The 21,410-nt window shown below is 41.2% G+C and overlaps 3 protein-coding genes across 3 annotated transcripts; all 3 read right to left on the reverse strand.

The window, feature by feature from the left end:
* Positions 1-246: 246 nt before the first annotated feature.
* On the reverse strand, positions 247-2,956 carry mrps26 (mitochondrial ribosomal protein S26). The gene is made up of 4 exons (XM_029460004.1): positions 2,596-2,956; positions 1,458-1,604; positions 1,246-1,369; positions 247-639 (listed from the first exon to the last, which is right to left on the reverse strand). The coding sequence occupies exons 1-4, from the start codon at positions 2,814-2,816 to the stop codon at positions 508-510; spliced, it is 624 nt and encodes a 207-aa protein (XP_029315864.1). The 5' UTR covers positions 2,817-2,956; the 3' UTR covers positions 247-507.
* A 1,819-nt stretch (positions 2,957-4,775) lies between these two features.
* On the reverse strand, positions 4,776-7,834 carry neff2 (neuronal intermediate filament family member 2). The gene is made up of 3 exons (XM_029460001.1): positions 6,674-7,834; positions 5,980-6,104; positions 4,776-5,890 (listed from the first exon to the last, which is right to left on the reverse strand). The coding sequence occupies exons 1-3, from the start codon at positions 7,673-7,675 to the stop codon at positions 5,830-5,832; spliced, it is 1,188 nt and encodes a 395-aa protein (XP_029315861.1). The 5' UTR covers positions 7,676-7,834; the 3' UTR covers positions 4,776-5,829.
* A 4,600-nt stretch (positions 7,835-12,434) lies between these two features.
* On the reverse strand, positions 12,435-14,131 carry LOC115027022 (nanos homolog 1-like). Its single transcript, XM_029460002.1, has one exon. It carries the CDS (start codon positions 14,039-14,041, stop codon positions 13,358-13,360), a length of 684 nt encoding a protein of 227 aa, XP_029315862.1. The 5' UTR covers positions 14,042-14,131; the 3' UTR covers positions 12,435-13,357.
* Positions 14,132-21,410: the final 7,279 nt, after the last annotated feature.

Genomic DNA, 21,410 nt, shown 5'->3' on the forward strand with positions numbered 1-21,410 from the left:
TTAATATTCTTTATTTATATTTAATATATTTATTGATTTCTTAGCCAGATGTATTTATTTATACATTAGAGAAATGTTTCCCAGATGTTTTATGAATTAAGTCTAAAGGTGTAATTTTGTAGACTTGCACAAACACTGCGGAGTTTAAACTTATAACCTTTAAAGGTTATAAACAGCTCTTACTAAACTGAGGATGTGCACTTTGTGTTCCTTGATAAGTAGAAAAAGGATCTCGATTCAAAAGTATTTAAGTGTCCAGAAAACATTTATTTCCATGAGAAGACAGTGACGGTCAAAAGAACATGTGACTGGTGACGGTACAGCACTCTAACAACACAAAGCAGCAAAATGAAGGCAGGAAATCACTTTAATCCACAAGTTATCTGCTCATGAAGAAGTCTCAGATGTTTCCAGGTTGACGGGAACGATAATCTTCCAACGCTGAATGTTTTCTGTGTTTGGTGGAAGATAATCCGCTTCCAGGGAGGAGCAGACTCCTTCGTCTTTTCACTCCAGCGTCGTCTTTTTAACAACTCTCCTTGATTTGTCAATGGCAAAGTTGTAATTCTTTGGATTGTCCAGAGCTTCTTCTATACGCTGATCCAAGTTCTCCAAGGTGATGAAGTTCTTTGCATCCTCCTGGAAGAGATTGAAAGTAAAAAGGCAGATTTGTAAGATCAGTATTTGGGAATACTAGTGTTGTGTAAAAGTAAAAGTAAAACACGTATCAGCAAACATTTAAAGAATCAGTTATTGTGCAGTAAAATGTTCCCTGTCCACATTTCACTATTATATACAATGTTTATTTTGAATATTCAAAAAAGGAACTGTAGTACAAAACGACGAGTACCAGCCAATCAGAGGCTGAGTAGGGCGGGTCTTACCTTCCCCATAGTAGGATTCACAATTATTTTGAATTATTTATCACAAATTCCCAATGAAGTCATTATTTTCTGTATATTAATATTTTTCTCTACAACATTATTTAGGTGGAGGCTTCAAACAAGCCTCTTCCTGCTCTGTATATCATTTGTGATGTTTTAGGATTTAAAAAGGGTTTAAAAAAGTGGCAAATTCAGACAAATGAACCCCATGTGATCCTGTTGAGCAGCTGAATTCTGCGTAGGACTAAGCATGTGCACGTTCAGGCCTGGGGGGGGCAGTGGATCTCTTGAACTTCAGAAACATGCAACTGTAGCTTGAAGAATTGACCATTTAAAACAGTTTCCAGATTGAGAATTTTACCTGCAACTTCAAAACTTCCTTCTCTTTTTCTCGGAGGAACTCTTGCTGCTCTTGTTCGCGCTGAACGGACGCTTCAAGCTTCTTCCGCTCAGCTTCCTCATTTTCCTTCTGGATCCTCGTGATCCTGAAAAGATGGTGGAGAAGGTGAACTTTTGGAAACGACACAAAAACAAAGAGGTTTTTTATCCTTCATGTTGTAAGTTTCTTCTTACCGGAGTGCGAGCAGACGCTGGTTCTCCTGGTCGTTAAAGGCCATGAGGACGCGATGCTCCGCCGCGTCCTGCCTCGCCCTCTCCTCCGCCTTGGAGCCTCGATCATCCTCGTACTTTTTACGAAGCACCTCCTCCTTAAACTCCATACTATCAAACGCAAAGAACCAGGTCAATTCAAAATATATTTTATATTTTAAAATACGTGATTAAAACAACTCACAACATTATGTATGAATCACTTTAAGGAAAATTATTATTTTTATTCTAGGATTAAATTGCTGCAACTTTTAATTATTTCCCATCTTAAGAAGATGAACAGCATACAGAACTATTATTTTAATTATTAATTAAGCTGCAAATAATCTTTTGTATGTAAATCGGTTAATTGTTTGGTCTAAAAAATGTCAGAATTAAAAAATGCTCAGCAGAAATTCCCAGAGCCTAAATTAAAATATTTAAATTACTTATTTTGTCAGACCTAATAGTCCAAAAACTAAAGATATTAATTTGACTATCTTAGAAAACTACAAAAAAACGACAAATATTCTCATTTGAAATCTATTTTTTATTTTTATCATTTTTGCTTTTAAGTGACTTAAAATAAGCGATTATGAATTTGTTTTGCAGATTATCTTTCTGTAAATTGACTAATTGATTAATTGACAAATCATTTCTGGTCTAGTGTGCACATCATGCTGTTCAATTTAATGGAAAGCAAATTAATTATTTAACGACTTTGAGGACATAAGTATGTTATTACCATGCAACGTCTGCAGATTATCATGTTTTTTTATTTATTATTTTATATTGATACAGCTGTCAATTTATTCCTGTAATGTTGTCTTAAGTTTTTATCAGTACTTATTCTTTCTTGCTGCTGCAAATATACACATTTTAAAACAGTGTTTGTTCAAATTAGGGGATGGAAATTAATTAATTAATTAATTAGCATTAATTGGACCAAGTTGAAGATACATTTTGGCAAAATACTCAAGTTTAGCACATTTATTGGATTGGGAATAAGGTTAAAATTAATGTTTGGGGCTCAACGTTTATTCTTTATTATTTATTATAACAGCAGTTGACCCTTTAACGTCCGAGACTATGTCAGTTAGTAACCGTTGGCGGTTTAACGTACCGGAGCGCCTTCATGATCATCTGGTACTCCGAGTATCTCTCCTTGAGGACGACCATCTCCTCCGGGTCCACCGGGGGAGGCACTTTGATTCGCCCCTCTTTGGACTTGGCCACCGGATCGGTGCGGGACTTTCTGCCGCGGACAGCCTCCACGAGCACGGCGCTCCTGGGTGCAAAGAGCCGGACCGCCTGGACGGTCCTCCCGCCGATTACCTGGAACATGTTGACTAGAGGTGTGGATCGTTAGGGGCTCCGTGTGACGGTTATTCAAATAAAAGTTAACATTGAGAAACGTTATCCACAGAAGGCGGCGGCCATGTTGGTGTCCTTTGACCGGAGGAAGTAATTAGCAACGTAGCTAACCGAGCTAAGTAGTTTAGCCTCTACCGCCATCTGCAGGTAGCTGAAATGTTTTTATTATAACAGTATCTGCTCTTTGAGTTTTCATAGTCCATAACTGTATATAACTACATAACTACACCGGTGTTATTGTAATATATACCGCCAAGTCAGAAGCTAAGCTAACTATAGTGGCAGATAGCTAGCTCAGAAGCTAGGTAGCTAGTTTGCTAAGTTAGCTTAGCAATTGTTTAGCAGCACATTCACAAACAGTGAAAGTACTTTGTCAAAACATGAGCAGTGGTGGAAGAAGTTCTCAAATAGTTTAATTAATAATAATAATGATAATAAACAATATTTGTACAGCACTTTTCATACAAAAAAATGTTCCTCAAATTGCTTTAAAAGAAAGGAAAATAGATATTTTATTATAATTATGTTATTATCTTATTATAAATAAGAAAAATAGAAACAAAAAATAATTATAAGAATACAGGCAAGGCTAAAACATATGTTTCAAACTTTTAAGATCCACCTCATGTGCACTCATCCATATAGATAACCTGCTCCAAGACCTCCATTGTGTGATTAATTAATCAATTAATCAATTAATCAATTATTATAGAATAGGCATGAACACAAAAACAAGGATGTTAAAATAAAAAATAAAACACACTGAATAATAATATTCACATCAGTACCCATATTTGCAGAATGAAGATATACATCAGTAAACAGTTTGAGTTTTACTTAAGTAAAAGTAGAAATACTCTACTCATTATACAGACTGGCCCATTTTCAAATAATTAATATTATTGGATTATAATTATTTTTACATTAATGTGTACATCACTTTAATGTTGCCGCTGGTAAAGGTGCCCTTGGACCAATAAAGTGTTACCTTATCTTAATAAAACACATCATTATTTATTTATTTTATTGAATAATCCAAATCTGCAAATTAAAAAGTAACCAAAGTGCAATATTTCCCAGTGGAATAGAAGTATAAAGTAGCATAAAATGGCAATACTCAATATCTCTTGACCTCGCACAGCACTTGAGTCAATGTAAATCAAAAGGCGTTAAGTAAGTGTCTAAAAAGAATATAACATTTCAGTAATGAAAGTATTTCTAATTACTTAAAACGTGTGTTTTAATAACACAGCAGCAGAGACCAACAGGGACACTTACGTGTTGTTTTACACAATATGCGGTAAAACTAAAAATGAAAACTGCATCTTTTGTGTGTGTTTGTTCAGGGTTCAGTGAGTTGCCTGGTGTCAGCCGGGTGACTGATGATCCTGCCCAGGCACCGACGCATCACAGCTACACTCCGTGTGCCAGCAGCATGGCATGATGGGAAATGGTGCAGTGCCGCTGTGTGTCGTGCATCGTGACATTGAGAGCTGTAAGTAAGGAGAAATTTAAGCGATGTGTGTTTTACTTTTGTTCTACATTATTTCAGAGGGAAACTCACAAATCAAGGATCACACATGGAAAATACTCGCCATTCTCAGCATTAACCATTACTACATACTTATTTAATCTTTATTACGTAAAGGTTCCTCCTCGTGTTATAAAAGACAATACTTTGCACCTGTTTGTAGATCATCACTGAAGAGCCTTATCTAAAAACACACAGGTTATTAACCAAACTGTGAGTATACCTCAGAAAATAGGACTGTTTTTGACTGAATTGCCTCTTTAAATGTACATTTTTACACCTGTGAGGATTGATTGGTCTAAAACTGGACAACACATAGAAAGAATACACGAGGTCTTCTCCTCAGCCTGTTGTCCTAAACATCCATAAAAGTGTCAAATGAAAACAGGAGATGTGAACTGATTTGCAGGTCAGTTATATGTTTATTCAGCTTGTTGCCGGCTGTTACAGGTACATCGAGCGTAATGGTGCAGACTTGGTATTAACTTCACAGATGTAAAGCACCATTTAGATCTAACATCGACACACAAACAACAAGGAGCTCCTGCTTATCTTCCACTTTCCGTGTTTAGCTTTGAATGAACTCACAGAACAAAAACAAATCTAATGCAGATAAGCTGTGAGACACACTGCATGAATATAAGGAGAAACCAGTAACAATTAGTCTTCCACAGCATTTACATGTCCAGAAGCAAGAAAAGACACATTTGTAATAGAAATTTAAATAACCGGCCAAATAGAAAAACCCAAACTCACTCTGGATTTTAAACCAACCAAACTTGTGGTATTTGTGTAAATGCAGAGGAAGAATAACTAAAAAGGACAAAAATGTATCTTTAATATAGTGAAAATAAATATTTTTAAGGTTACTGGTTCACTGACTGTAGAGAACCAGGTGTGCAGCACAATGCATGATCGATTGGTAGAGTTCCCGGTTAATAATGCTGCAGGTTTCTTGCATCAGTACAAACACAGATAAAGTCCAAGCATCCAGAGATAAAAGACACCTCCTTCACAAACAATTGGTAAAATGTTTGCACAACGAGGGTTCAGAAGAGTCGAATAGTAACCGTGCTGCTTGGACCTTAACGTGTGTGACAGAGAGGAACTCAGCCAAAGCAACACTGCTGTCCGTCTTAGCTATGTTGCTAATGCAGTGCAGCCTCTCTGCATTTTACAGTCTGCCGTCTTCTTGATGTGCGGTGTCAGAACGTGTGTAGAAGAAGGGGGACTTCTGGTGGACCTCTTGTTTAGCACAAGGGCGCATCTGTCTTGAGAACGATGAGCTTTGGTTTGCGATTTTTTTGTTTTAGTTTTGGGGAGGAGTAAAGGATGGAAGGAGTATTTTTGGGGCAAAGATGATAGAGGGGAGAACGTAAAGGAGATGAGGGAGGGAGAGGGACAGGAAAGAAGGGGTGTGAAGTATTCAGGTTGATGCCAGGCTGGTGGCGTTTAGTTTAGGCCGGGAAGGGCGGGGTAAGACAGACGAATCTCTTCCCCCTCCAGAAGTTTCCTGAAAAGAAAAAGAAAACAGATTATCCTTGAGCTTACTGTTTTATACGAACAAATGTCCTCTTATTCTTGTCCGTATCCAGATCTCACCTGTACGCAGCTATTTCAATGTCGAGGGCCATCTTCACATTGAGCAGGTCTTGGTACTCTCTCAGGTAGCACACCATCTCCTGCTTGGAGTCAGAGATATCCCGCTCCAGCTCACTTATCCTCATCTATGAATGCAAAAGATCCATTAATCATCAAATACTACAGATAGTGATGCAAGACACAGTGACTTGTTTAGCTTGATGAGTGTGTGTGTGTGTGTGTGTGTGTGTGTGTGTGTGTGTGTGTATGTGTGTGTGTGTGTGTGTGTGTGTGTGTGTGTGTGTGCTTGTGGTCATTTAACATTTACAGTTTTTGTAAATCCCTGATCTATTCTCTGAGTGTAGAGCTACGTCGAGCGCTCACTCTTCAGACGGTAACCTTGCAGATTTTCACCTCTGCTGTGAGTCTGCCATCATTTCCTGCTGAGCACTAACGTATGGGGAGGGTGCAGCTGCTGCAGAGAATACATTTACATCTAGTAGCAAAAAGAAAGCTTCTTCCTCTCTCCTTTCTGCACGTCAAGTGTTTTCTTTCATTCTGAGCGACTGTTAACATTATTCCATCTCATCTCTGTGTCTAGACTTCTGAGGTCACTTCTCACAAACCTGCAGAGAACAAGACCAGGGAGCACATATTGGTTCACATCCCCCTATAGGGTGAATATCATGCAGATCAGGATCCAGTTATCATTCACCTGATACTTTGCCACCTCTTTGGTCTGCGTGTCCTCCAGATCCTCCAGCTGCTTATTTAGGGATTCGATGAAGCTCCGGAGAGATTCTATCTCAGAGGAGCGGGACTGAAGCAGCCTCCGGTACTCCATGGTCTCTTCCCGGATGGCGTGCACGGCCTCGTTATTTTTGCTGGCCATCTCCGCCACGCTGGCGAACTTGTTCTTGTACCAGTCCTCGGCGGCCTGCATGTTCTTGTTTGCCAGCCGCTCGTACTGTCCCCGGATGTCTCGCAGGGCGGTGGAGAGGTCAGGCCGGGACACCTCCACATCCACAGTGATGTTAGCCGCCTGCAGCTGGGCCTGCAGCTCCACTTGCTCCTCTGCAAAGACCTTCTTCAGGAACGCCATCTCATCACACAGAGAGACCACGGAGGCCTCGGCATCACAGTTGGCGAGCACGGCCCTGCTGGCCTCCTCCCTGGCCCTCTGCAGGGTCTCCTCAGCATCCATGCGCTCACTCGCCTTCTCCTCAACCACCTTCTTCCACTGCTCATACACGTCACGCAGGTAGTCTCTCTCTGCCTTCAATCGCATCTTCTCCCTGTTCTCTGAGTCTATCATGGACCTCAAACGCCCCTCATAGAGCGCCTTAAGGCGGCACGGGTCGTTCTGCTGCCGCCGCCTCAGCTCCTCCAGCTCGCCCAGCAGGGCTTTGTTCTGCAGCTCAAGGTGCCTCACCTTCTCGATGTAGGTGGCGAAGCGGTCGTTCAGGTCCCCTAGCTGCTCCCTCTCCTGGGAGCGCAGGCCCAGCAGCTCTGTGTTGAGGGTGCTGGTCTGAGCCATGTCCATCCGCTCGGACCTGTCCGGCAGGGAAGAGGAGGCCACCCTCAGGATCCTCTTCACAGACTGAGGGGCTCCATGAGAAGAGTAGATGGAGGAGGACATGGAGGGTTTGGTGGTGGTTTGGGAGCCTTTGTAGCCGTCCCAAGGGCGGCGGTAGGAGAAGAAGGTATCGTAGCTCATGATGAATTTTTTGTTGTGGATTTTTTTAGTTTGTTTTAAGAAAAAGGATGTGGATGTTTTTAGTTTCAGAAGGTTTTTTTTTTATGTCCCCCTTGTTCTGCACACCATCGGTGAGGATGAGCGGCGTTTTGCACTGCACCAGCTCAGTGATGCTGCAGATCCCCGGCTTTTATAGAGCGAGGCTACCCCCCCTCCACCACAGAGAAACCTCAGTGCTGTCAGCATCCACCAGGCCAATAGCAGACTGCTGCAGTGAGGAGAGAGGAGGTTGGTTTTCAGACTCACTCTCAGCCTCGGCAGGCAGAGTTGATGTGGTAGAGCAGGTTTTTATTTAATCTGCCCTAAAACTGGCATTGCAATCAGTTACACTCGTTACTCGACACATTTCTGGAGGCAGATTCCACTCGACTTTATGCCCTCAATGCATTCTCATTGTATCTCTCAAGCCATGAGCACAGCCACGTTAATAAAGTGGAAGATAACCTGAGCAAACCTTGTGAACATGACTTGAAACAAAGTCTTTTCCACAACCCGTTTACTGAGGATCAATACATAGTGCATAAAGGGGATACACTTTAACAGGCAGGCACTTAAGGGTTTTAATGTTATAGAAAACAATGAATTAATTACACTTCTACTTAAATACATTGATGTGGTTGATAAGTGCCCACTGCTCTATCTGAATAACATGAATGATGGTTGAATAATCCTACATACAAAGATATTAAGACTCTTTCCTCGCTTTATACTTTATATTTATACTTTACATATATAATAAAAAGTGATCATCTCCTCTTTTCATCGTTCCCTGTTTGTTTCCTTTAGGGCTGCAACCAACAATTTCTTAATTGTTTATTTATTGAAATGTATTTATATATTATCAATTAATGTGCCGATTATTATTATTATTATTATTATTATTATTATTATTATCGTTTCGTCTATAAAATGTCAGAAAATATTGAAAAATGTCCTTCCAAGTTTCTCCAAGTCCAAGGTGATGCATTATAGGTCAAAAACCCAAAAATATTCACTTTAATGTCATTTATAAAACAGAGAAAAGCAGGAAACAACAGCATTTTCGGCCATTTTTGCATGAAAAATGACTCAAACGTTTAATCTATTATAAAAATAGTTGCTGATTTGTTTTCTGTTTATCGATTAGTCTACTAGTTCTTGCAGCGTTAATGTATTTTAGTAGACCGTTCCCTCCACGATGCTCTACATACTGCTGCTGTTCCCAGAGTATCATTAGACGCAGCTGTTTGATCGATTTAAGTTGCAAATTGATGAGTCACTGATGTCCTGACTCTGACAGTGTGTGTGGGAGACACCACCGAGGAAGAATCTGTACCTGCTGACACGGAGAAACCCTCCTCCTGTTTAACACCCAGAGATGAGTCAGAGGTTGCCTTTAAATCCTCGTTGTAAAAGAGGCATCAAGCTGATGCTCTTATAATTATTATCAATTCAGATTTCTGCACAAGGACACGTTTCTGGCCTCTTTAAATCAAACATTATACAACATTATGTACGGGATTTTTAAAATCCTGGTATCTGCACGCACTAGTTGACCCCTGACAGTAAAGGGACAATCATTAACATTTCTTCCACAAATGACCTTAATTTAGAGTTAATTTAGTATTTATCTTTTCTAACTCTGCACACACTGTGACTACATCAACATGTACACCCTGAAACATTTGGGGGAATAAAACTTTGTATGTTGTAGAAGAGTCTCCAGCAAGCCTAAAAACTAAATGACTAAGCCGTATTATTATGTCAGCAGGTTTCACCATCCTCCAACACGTGCCAAAGTAAAAGATGAGTTTATCTTAGTATTTTATCTAATTGGCAAGATCACTTCTTTATTGACGTTATTCTCCATCCAAAGAAGGAGACGCTCTAATGTCTATTTATGTTGTTGCAGTTCTGGCCAAAAGAGGTCAATGATGCTCATTGATCGTCTGACATTTAAAGCTACAGTTCTCCCAAAAACACAATTAAAATGTTTCTCTCCATTTAAAGCTGCAGTTCATTATTTTATAGGGACAATACAATGCACCAGCTGTGATGTATACAGATGTGATGCATACAGATGTGATGTATGCAGATGTGATGCATACAGATGTGATGTATGCAGATGTGATGTATGCAGATGTGGTGTATACAGATGTGGTGTATACAGATGTGATGCATACAGATGTGATGCATACAGATGTGATGCATACAGATGTGATGCATACAGATGTGGTGTATGCAGATGGGGTGTATGCAGATGGGGTGTATGCAGATGTGGTGTATACAGATGTGGTGTATGCAGATGTGGCGTATACAGATGTGGTGTATACAGATGTGATGCATACAGATGTGATGCATACAGATGTGGTGTATACAGATGTGATGCATACAGATGGGGTGTATGCAGATGTGGCGTATACAGATGTGGTGCATACAGATGTGGTGTATACAGATGTGATGCATACAGATGGGGTGTATGCAGATGTGGTGTATACAGATGTGGTGTATACAGATGTGATGCATACAGATGGGGTGTATACAGATGTGATGCATACAGATGTGGTGTATGCAGATGCGTGTATACAGATGCGGTGTATACAGATGTGATGCATACAGATGTGGTGTATACAGATGTGATGCATACAGATGCCATGTATGCAGCTGTGGTGTATGCAGATGTGATGCATACAGATGGGGTGTATGCAGATGTGGCGTATACAGATGTGGTGTATACAGATGTGATGCATACAGATGTGATGCATACAGATGTGGTGTATACAGATGTGATGCATACAGATGGGGTGTATGCAGATGTGGTGTATACAGATGTGATGCATACAGATGGGGTGTATGCTGATGTGGTGTATACAGATGTGATGCATACAGATGTGGTGTATACAGATGTGATGCATACAGATGTGATGCATACAGATGTGGTGTATACAGATGTGATGCATACAGATGTGGTGTATACAGATGTGATGCATACAGATGTGATGCATACAGATGTGGTGTATACAGATGTGATGCATACAGATGTGATGCATACAGATGTGGTGTATACAGATGGGGTGTATACAGATGGGGTGTATGCAGATGGGGTGTATGCAGATGGGGTGTATACAGATGTGATGCATACAGATGTGGTGTATACAGATGTGATGCATACAGATGTGATGCATACAGATGTGGTGTATACAGATGTGATGCATACAGATGTGATGCATACAGATGTGGTGTATACAGATGGGGTGTATGCAGATGGGGTGTATGCAGATGGGGTGTATGCAGATGTGGTGTATGCAGATGTGGCGTATACAGATGTGATGCATACAGATGTGGTGTATGCAGATGCGGTGTATACAGATGTGGTGTATACAGATGTGATGCATACAGATGCCATGTATGCAGCTGTGGTGTATGCAGCTGTGGTGTATACAGATGTGATGCATACAGATGTGGTGTATACAGATGTGATGCATACAGATGCGGTGTATACAGATGTGGTGTATACAGATGTGATGCATACAGATGCCATGTATGCAGATGTGGTGTATGCAGCTGTGGTGTATACAGATGTGGTGTATACAGATGTGGTGTATACAGATGCGGTGTATACAGATGTGGTGTATACAGATGTGGTGTATACAGATGTGATGCATACAGATGTGGTGTATACAGATGCGGTGTATACAGATGTGGTGTATACAGATGTGGTGTATACAGATGTGATGCATACAGATGTGGTGTATACAGATGCGGTGTATGCAGATGTGGTGTATACAGATGTGGTGTATGCAGGGTGTCTCCTGTTCCTGCTGGATTATTCAAGCTGTACTGTAGTTCTCTCAAATGCAGTTTGATCTAATGGCATTTGATTTGTGGCTTTGGCAAAACTCAATGGCTGTGTCTTTTTTCTTTTTGCAATAAGGTATAATTACCCACAGGAATCCACTGATGTAATTGCCAAAAGTTTAATTTAGAAGAGCTTTTATACCAAACTACGTCCACCAGCAGTGTTTTGTTTGCACATAATGAAAAAGTGCCGCACAGTAAGGTCTGAGAATAAACATGGATGAAATATACAGATGTTCCTGATCTTTCCTAACATGGCACAACATGACAAGTATAGTCAGCTTTAATGTATTTACACACTCCTTTAAAATAGAGTGTTAATCCAGGGGTCCTGCGGATCCTTAAAATGTCTAATTAAAGCCTTAATTGGTAGTAAAATGTCTTAAATCAATCATCCAAAAGTATTAAAAATGCTGTGATGTAAATGAAGTAGGATTTTATGAATACATTGCAATTTATAATATCAAAAATAATTATTAACATCTATATTTTTAAATTAATTTACCATCCTGCAGATCCGGATAGCAGAAGCATAACACTAAATAAACATTTGTTCAAAATTGTACACAACCCTTTGTAATTGATGGTGTTTGTTTCTTCTATTTGAATTGTAAAGTCAGTCTTACATTTTATTTATTGCACTAACTCTTATATTAACTTGCTCTGTATTAGGAGTCCACTGGAGAGCTTTTATTAAAGATTATTGTCATTTAAGGTTTTGAACACTAGGGGGCGCATTTACATCACATTTGACTATTTGAGATGTTTTCAGAGGAAATACAGTTGTGAAAATGTTTATTCAGTCATGTGTTGTGATGTCCGCTGCTGCACCTTCATCATGAAGTCAGGGATTTAAAATCAGCTCCAGTCCAGAGAGTCAAAGAAAAATGCAAATGACATGTTTATTCAGAGTAATTTACAGCGAATATATTTCCCAATGATACATAAGGTAAAAATAAGTACATAAAACATTTCTATTGACAGATAAAGACTTTGGAATGTCAGGCTTTTCATTGCTAAAATCGTTCGCCCCCTTTAATACATTTACAAGAATTGCAGGAATATATTTCCACGTGAAAAACAAAACAATCTATTCAGCATCTGTGTGTTTGAACAGTCAACTGAAGCTACTCTAAAAGCATGTCAGTGAACTGAATGTCGGATCTACTTTCCACATGTTTGTACATTCAGTTGAAATCTGCAAAATACTATCCACATAAAATCACATAATGACATCCAACATATAAACAATACGGAAAATACCTTCAGGCTAAGTGTCAATACAAAAGTGTATTCCTTTGGTAGAAAACATTTATCTCAGGAAAACTGTGCTCGATATAAAGAAGTATATCTTGCATGGCCTGTCAGACTTCTTACATCCATGGGCCGTTGAACTATATGGGACTAAACATTCATTGTATATCAGGAGTGCTGCATATTCATCATTTATGTTGGCATCTCATAAACCCAGAGCTGACATGCACAGGGCGGTTTGTGATTACAGCATGAAGGTGGTCATTCACACGTCGGTCTGTACAGTACTTTGGTTCATTTGTGATCACAAAGTCCTTAAGAGTGCTGGGAAGGAAAGATAATGCGCGCAATGCGTCCACCTGTAAACTATGTGCCCATAGAGTTACAAGATAACAAGTATGAAGCAGTGACACATACAAATAAAAAAATCAATATTTTCTTTAAATCTTTTTATCTCCACACTTGTCTTGTGCATGAAATGGGGGCAAAGGGCCAGACACACTCGTCATTTACAGTGCAACTCAAACTTTATTTTTTTTATCATATCCTCGCTTAGAAGATTTTCAGCCTTTTGCCAATCGGCCTGCCCCCCTTTGCCACTCTCTGGCTCGGCTGATCTCTCGACAGCGGGCAGTACTTGATGGTGTGCGCATTGTCGCCGTTGGCACTGCAGAGGGGGCAGGTGTACGCCCGGAGGATGGGGCACAGCACCCTGCCATCCGCTGTCTTCAGGATGTGGGTGCCGTAAACTTCCTCCGGTGCGCCGTTATTCCGACAGAAGACGCACACCTTCGGCTCCGGCTTGCTCCTCTGAGTCTGTTTGCGCCTTCTGTCCATGGCGAGCAGGTCGAGGCCGGCGAAGCTTCCCCTGTAGGAGGGTGAATCTCTGTCTCCCAGCGGTGAATCACCAGCTAGGTGCTCGTACGGCCTGAGCAGCGAGATGCGCTCCTTGAAATCGTAGATGGAGATTGGCGGGGAGCCCGGGGCCGCGCAGCAGCAGTCCAAGTGTCCGTCGCTGTCCCTGCCGTGCCCAATTACGCAGGAGCAAACCGGGGAATCGTCCTCCAAGCCCAGAGTCGCTTTAAGGGACTCGGTTATAGAGTTGGGGCTGCAGGACGGGCTGTGGATCTTATTCTTGGCGACAAGAGTCGACAGGCCGAGGTAGTCGTTCCAGAAATTAAAGGTGTTATCATACGGAGAGCGCGCGTCCAGGTAACCGCTGTCTAAAAAATCCATCCTGTCAGAGCTGCAGAGTTTAACGTCCACAGAGGTGAATAGGTGTGTTTGTCAGCATGTGTAGTCTGTGGAGGTGATCTTCTCTCTTCTCTTGCTGGGTCTAGTATGCAGAGCAGTCAACATGTAGGCGCTGATAAATCCCCCAGAATAAAACATGGAGGCGTGGTTTGGTTCAAGTTGACTATCTCTGAGGACCCATAGGAGGGTCCACAGAGCGGGGAGTTACTGAGCTGAGAACAGTTTCCCTCCCAGGATGTGACTATTACCACGGAGAAGTATCTCTTTGTGTTGCAAGAGAATGATCCTCCTTCTGTTTCTTCTCAGAATTATTTATTAAGTTGTTATTTGTGTTGGTTTTTGGCATTTTTACATTAAAGGAGAAGACTTGGAGTCCATTTATATTATTATTATTATTATTCATCAAAAACAACACAAGTGCACAATAACATGACATTACAAACTGTTACAAGAACCAGAAAAAACATCAGATTAAAGTCCAAATCGATGCAACGGAGACCGACACACCTTTACTGTTTGTCCTGAGTTTGTCCTACATTTCCCTCTCACTAAACATTTGCTTTGGAGCCAGATCTTGGTCTAAACTAAGCTCAGAAATCCTTCATTACATCACCAGGGTTATTTTCTCAGCCTTGACAAAGTTTTTACAGCCACAGAAAACATTGTAACGCTGTTTTCACAGTAGTCCTAACCACGGCGAGGGAACCTTTGTGTTGCAGTTCCCTCTTTAAAGATCTTTAGATGATCTGACACAATACAGATAAAATGGCAGAATTTGCAACTGCAGTGTATTTCTGCTTCCCCCGACGACACAGACAACAAACGCGATGGTGCTGCCTGTTTTTCCCCAGCGTAATATCTCAGACGTATTTAGTTTCTTCTTCTAGTCGCTTGTTTACTTGTGAAGTACTCGGTAATCTCACCACTTCAGGATTCAGGACAATTATTCAGATAAATATCACAATTTATAGACGATCTGAAAAAGAGATTATGAAGAGTCCCAGAGGATAAATTCACATTTTTCAAGTCTGCCTAAAACGATACGAGGACTGTAGAACTCGTCCCACATCTCTTACACTAGAAAGGGAACTCTTCAGAGTAAGTATTGTTTTAAGACACACTTAAGAACCTATACTTTAAAGGTGCAACGTGTACGAAGTGGGAAGAATCTTAGTTTAAAACATCAACAGAATGTGAAGGTAACAGTGTCGACGCTTTGTCAAAGACGTCTACGTGTTGAGCTGCAGAGACATTACTGATGTTAGCATGCTAACAGCTAGCCCCAGCTAATACCACGACAGTGACGCAACATGAGAGGACGAAGAAGTAGAGCTGCAAAGTTTGTTTTCTAACAACATCTAACTTTGGTTATTTAGCGACACAAACGGAAACACACTCCAAATAGTGTCGATATAAAGTTTCCATGTGGATGTGTATGAACGCAGATTATCTATCTACTATAATCTGCCGGCGCGGATTATAAGTGAAATGCTGCCCCCCCATTTTGTTTTGTTTCCACATCGCACCTTGAAAAGAACAGTTTCCTTACATCCTAAAGAGTAATTTAACTACATCCAGCTTTAAATCAAAGACCTGGGATGCACAATGACCAAACAAAGAAGAAAGCACCTAAATTCATCAACACAAAATAAGATTTCTCTGACACAACGTGCAGTGACGCCACAACAATGACCGTAAAAACCCCGAATGGTGCATTTGAGCACATTAACAGATCCCTTCCTGCACTGATGAACCTATAGTGAGTCGTGTCCTCCCTGCACCTGTTCTGCTTCCCCCGAGTCCACGGCTTTGTGCTCACAACCAGCCCTCCTCTGCTCCATTGTCTGCTCTACAGCGGCCCGTTTAACTTCATTAATATGCATTAAAACAGAGTGTGCTGCGTGCACGTGTGTGTACGTGTGTGTACGTGTGTGTACGTGTGTGTCAGTTAAAGCTCAGTAAAACAGGCTCACAAAAAAGCGCTCGATAACTGACCTGACTGCCGGGACAATGACGTGTTACTCTTTTTGTCAGACACTCAAGTGAAATATTAAAAGAGGCCAAAAGTTGAGACAAAAGTCTTTTGCATGTCTTCTGTTTTAAGCTCCAGTTTGCCACTTGGGGGGTTTGTTTGATGAAATAAATCAATATCAGGTCACAGACTTAAAGTGAGTCCCTGAAAATGATCCTGTGGTTCAGCGTTATAGGAAACTGTATATAGAAACGTAAATCCATATTTTTATCTTCCTGCTTCTGGATTCAGTGTTTTTTTCCACCCGTTCATCACAACTTTATAATCACGTCTGTGGCTTTATGTACGCTGGAAGTCACGATGAATGCTGAAGTAAGAGAGCAAGTGTTTGGTGTTACAGAAGGATTGAATTTGACGGTAAATCCTGCTAAAATCCAAAATGTGCAGGACCCTATAAATCCTGATTCTTTGAGAATACATTGGCTGCTGCTTCAAAAGTTTCCAGGGAGTGTAGATGGCACAAAGCATGAAGAAAAAATCATGTTAGTGAGACAGTTTCTTGTATATGAGAATAAATTATCATCAGAATACACCACATGGTCCATTTTCAAGGTCACCTCCGGCTCTGCATGCACAAAGGAAATCATGAGAGAGCATTTAAAAGATGAATGGCTGCCAAATCACAATAGATAAATTGCATTGGGGCCAATATGACATGTGGCTCTGCTGCTTCAGGGTGCCTATATTACTCTTAATGCAAAACGTGTTTTGAGGCAACAAAGAAAGTATTGATAATGAATATAAAATACATTCAGTTCTATATTTGAAGAGTTTCATTCCCAACATTTGATGAAGGGCAGCAGCTGATCTTCCAGAAGGAGTCAAGGCAAGTTTCATTCTTAGGAGAAGTAGATGTAAAACACAGTAAAGATAAAAAAGAACAAGATAAGATAAATAATAATAATAATCAGGGAGTGCAGTGCAGTAATAAATCACCCCACATTTAATAAAGGAAACTAAAGAGCAGAACAATAAGAAACAAGACACGTTTTAATTTAGATTTAAAAGAGGACACAGTTCATTAAATGCTGTTTTATACACTCTGCTGCCAGTTTATTAGGTACACCTCAGTCTCATGCAACAGTCCTGCAATAAATCAGCTGTTTTAGAGACGAGTTGCTGCAAAGATCATTTTGAGGTTGTAGTTTGGGCTGTTTGTATTCTTCAACTTACCCTCAGTTATATAAATGTGAGGGACTAAATATTACAAACACCTGTTAGTGAAATCAACACTTCTCTAAAACACTTTGAACACAAACTGAACATCAAAACTGGCAACTGACTGAATACGTCAAACGTATCAGAATGTGCTTTAAACCCAGCTGCAGCACTTTAAAGGATAAGTCTGTTGTTTTAAATTGATCTTCCTGACAAGTGTTGTTTGTGTATCCAAAGCCTCATGTTTCTTATTCTATGGAGCTCCATTGTTGTCCACAAACCTGTTAAAGACCAAGACATCCTCCTCACTGAAGAGCAGCTCGTGTAGGTCAAAGAACTGTTTCAGAATGGAGTTTATATTCGAACACACGCTGCTGTAAATACCCACAAACTCATCAAATGGGTATCAATCCGCAGCTGTAAATAGTCCCTGACAGGATGCACAGTTTACTCCGATGTATATCTCATGGTCTTCTAATACACAACAAGTAATACATACGGGAACTTCAAGTCAAGTTCAAAAAGTGTTCACTGTTAAGTCAATAAAAGGCTTAATGTACATGTAGGTGTTTCCAGGCACTTAAAGAGTCTCTGATAAGATTAAACTAGCCGAGTCAAAGAGCTTCTTCCGTTCCAAACAGCAGCTTTGTTCACACGATGTGTGGCCGTTGTTTACCTCTCACAGGCTGCTACAGAGTGTGAGTCACATCTATCAGTTGTTGTTCTTCTGCTCCAGTTAACGCAGGGTTAAAAATCTTCATGTGTGAATACGTTTTCAGTGTGATGATCGCACCCTGAGGCCTCCTAGGAAGCTCTGTCTGCTGAACAGCCGAGGCGGAGATGGGCAGGCACAGCTCCCCCATTCATCACTGTCAAGTTGAATAGAAAATTAACAAATCCCTTAATTAAAAGACCTCTCTAGACTCTGTGTGTGTGGGTGTGTGTGGGTGTGTGTGGCACGTGCCAGCTGCAGGGCTACATTGTGAAGCTTGGCACAGGAGACACACACACACACACACACACACACAACACTCCCTCCCATGCAAACACAAACAGCCCACCACTCATACGGATCCCTGCCATTCCTGTCGCTGCATTAATTGCATAAAAGTGCATAATGCAGCCGGCCGGAGCGGCGCTTCATTTGGGATCTCTGTACGTCCCCAGACACAGAGCTGGGTGGGGAGTCAGTTGGGGCTTTGATCCCTGACCCCTGCCTCCCCTCTTGGGAATATGGGACTGCATCCCTAACGGTCCGTCCATCTGCACACACACACTCACTCACACACCTTCTGCTCCCAGAGTCAACCCAACTCCAGACACGTGTCGCCGTCACCAGCAGCTATGGGGAAATGCTAAACAAGCCAAGGTCAACATGAAATTAGGGGGTTGCCTTTTGGCCTGTCAAGTGCTTTGTCCCGACCACCAGCTCTCTGCTATTACTTACACAACAAAAACTCCACCCCCCTCCTTCCAGCAGCATTCATGTATTCACACACATAAACATCCTCTTGACATGGTGGAAGTGGTGCAACTGACATCGTGGATTAATGTCCACGGAGCTAGAGACCCGGGAACCTAAATGTGCACATTAATATTAATGTTTTATGGGATTATTTGACTTGATTTCCATCTTATTTCAGCAAAGATTACCTTCAGTGCTTATTTTCACAGATAGAATTTTACTTTCCAACTGTGACATTTGTTTTTGTATTATCAAATAATCTGTTTGGTGAATACAATGATATAATAATCAGAAGATGTTCAGTTTACTCTCACAAGAGCAACAACTTATACATTTAAACAATTCATTGATTAACAAAATAGTTGCCGATTCATTTTCTGTCTGGATTTAGCGACTAACCTTTCAGCTAAATGAAACCATCGTCTTCGTGCTTCGTAACTATGGTTTAAAAAGGTCTTAAAATAGTATAAATATCGGACTTTAACTCTCTGCTGTAACTAAACTCGTCACCACAGCGAGGACATCAGAGGAGGGAAGTTGTGGGCCCACGGATCAGAAACTTAACTCACCCAAATCTGCAGAGATTAGAGTGGGAAGTGGTCAAAGGGTTTAGAGTGTATCGGTACAATGGGGCCGAGAGGATTAGAAGTGGATTCGCTGAGCCCCTGCGATGCCCTTCATCTCTGGGGGTCCACAGCCGGAGCACCTTTTGTTGGGTTAACTAACGGCACTTCCCATGAACGCAGTGAGCGGACCAATCCCTTTTTAATGATGCAGGGAAAATTCCATCGGCCCTGATTACCACAATGCTTTCGAGAGCCGCCATTGTCCCACACACCATGTCGAGCTTTTAAACTGTGCAGCCAGGCGAGTGTGCGGCGAGGCGTTTGAAGTCTACTCTATTTTCACCTGGTGGAAATAACCTTTACTAAAACAATGCTGATATGAGCATCTACTTTGTGGGTGCACGATGCTAACAGTAGCGCTGCCAGGACTTTAATTGCCGCTCTGGCCACTCATGTCTAAAATATATGCAGTAATATGGAGCTTAATGGGTTGTAACGTAGCGCCGTGAAGTGGTGGATGTGTACGTGAAAGGTGAAACGTCTGATCGGGAGACATCTAAATGATCTTACACTGTCCCCTCGTCAGTTCCCATTGTCCTAGCGCTGAACGTAAGGTAGGCTGCAGTGCAGATTGATTTATAAATGAAACGTCCCTCTGATAATCTGCAGAGAAACAGTCTTAAGAACATCAAAACAAACAACTACAGTCTTCAATCATTCGTACGCTTTGAGAGCTGTCGAGTAATCCACAGAGAAGGACGTGAAGCTTTGGTTTAAAGGCTACAGTAGGTGCGTTGCCATCCTCCTCTTTATGGGCATTTCAATTTTAATTACGTCCTCTTGTAGCACCTTCTTCTTCTTCTTCTTCTTCTTCTTCTTCTTCTTCTTCTTCTTCTGTGGTATGATAGTTTTCCAACTGGAGAATTGGCAGTCAGTGGACGGAAAGAAGCATCATTTGCATTTTCTTTTGCCAATTTTCTCGAAATATAGTTAGAACTTCCGATAGATTTGCATGGAAACCTGCCTAGTTACAAGTCTAATATGAGGATGTTCAGCTGTTAATAATATTAACCATGTTAGTTTAGCATCTTAGCATGCTAACATCACTAAACCGAGTAAAGCTGAGGCTGATGGGAAAGTCTAATGATGGTGCCACGTGAGAGCAAAGCTGTATAGAAGAAGTGTCACCGACACATCACATGATGGTTTGTGGACTACCGTATTAGAGCCTTGAGTTTTGCATTTAGGCCGTCGCCATCTTGGTTTTTTGGAACAAGAAGCGACCATATTTGGACGATTACCAGCTAACCCTATCTAGCTAGCTTCGTTAGCAAGGCGCAGCTGTAATTCACGTTAACTGTGATGCTAATTTCGGCAAAACGGGCTTGTTTGCAGTACACTTACCTAGAAACAATTAACAAGTTGGAAGTTAGCTATCGAGACCAAAACTGTTTTTGAACCACATATTTATTCCAGCTGTAAAGTTTGGCATTTTAACACCGGGCTCTTTGGGAATTGACTCGCTCTTGGAGCCAGCATCAAGCGGCAATTCGAGGATCTACAGCTTTTGGCACTTTTGTTGGCTTAATTTTTTAGCCCAGGAACCTCCTCGTGGCACGAGATGAAACGTGGGAATCACCGAAGTCATTAGGATTAATCCTCCTGGCACCACGCAGCGCTCATGTCAATCCATCCAGTAGTTGTTGAGATATTTCAGTGTGGACCAAAGCGATGTGCAACAGACGAGATGATTAAACTGTTTGACTCTGATGTGTTGTAAATATTATAGCTCTGCTCCCCGAGTAAAGTCCCGCTTGTGCTCTACTGCTACAGTAATGTGCAGTAAACTCCGTGTACTTGTACCTCACAGTCCGTTAGTTCTCAGAGCCAGATGTGTCTCATATTAGCTCGTGCTCGGCTGTCTCTTGTGAACTTTCTTTGCAGCTGCTGTGATGTCTGCAGTCACTTTACTGAATTACAAAGACACTATACACTTCTGGGAAATAGATACAACATATTAAGGCTGGATGAGAATTGCATTCTCAGTTTGTGCATTTGTCTCCAATATATCCCGGTTCAATCTGATATTTGTGCTTTTGGTGTCAGTGTGGAGGTTTAGGACCTGAGCGG

The sequence above is a fragment of the Cottoperca gobio genome, chromosome 22, assembly GCF_900634415.1.
Source record: "Cottoperca gobio chromosome 22, fCotGob3.1, whole genome shotgun sequence".
NCBI classification, from domain to species: Eukaryota; Metazoa; Chordata; class Actinopteri; order Perciformes; family Bovichtidae; genus Cottoperca; species Cottoperca gobio.

Coding starts and splice junctions, on each gene's coding strand:
- mrps26 (XM_029460004.1), bottom strand. CDS start 2,816: ATGTTCCAGGTAATCGGCGGGAGGACCGTCCAGGCGGTCCGGCTCTTT. Junction 1,605..2,595: donor ATGATCATGAAGGCGCTCCG/GTACGTTAAACC, acceptor TGCGTTTGATAG/TATGGAGTTTAAGGAGGAGG. Junction 1,370..1,457: donor CAGCGTCTGCTCGCACTCCG/GTAAGAAGAAAC, acceptor CCATCTTTTCAG/GATCACGAGGATCCAGAAGG.
- LOC115027022 (XM_029460002.1), bottom strand. CDS start 14,041: ATGGATTTTTTAGACAGCGGTTACCTGGACGCGCGCTCTCCGTATGAT.
- neff2 (XM_029460001.1), bottom strand. CDS start 7,675: ATGAGCTACGATACCTTCTTCTCCTACCGCCGCCCTTGGGACGGCTAC. Junction 6,105..6,673: donor AAGAGGTGGCAAAGTATCAG/GTGAATGATAAC, acceptor TTGCATTCATAG/ATGAGGATAAGTGAGCTGGA. Junction 5,891..5,979: donor ATTGAAATAGCTGCGTACAG/GTGAGATCTGGA, acceptor TTTTCTTTTCAG/GAAACTTCTGGAGGGGGAAG.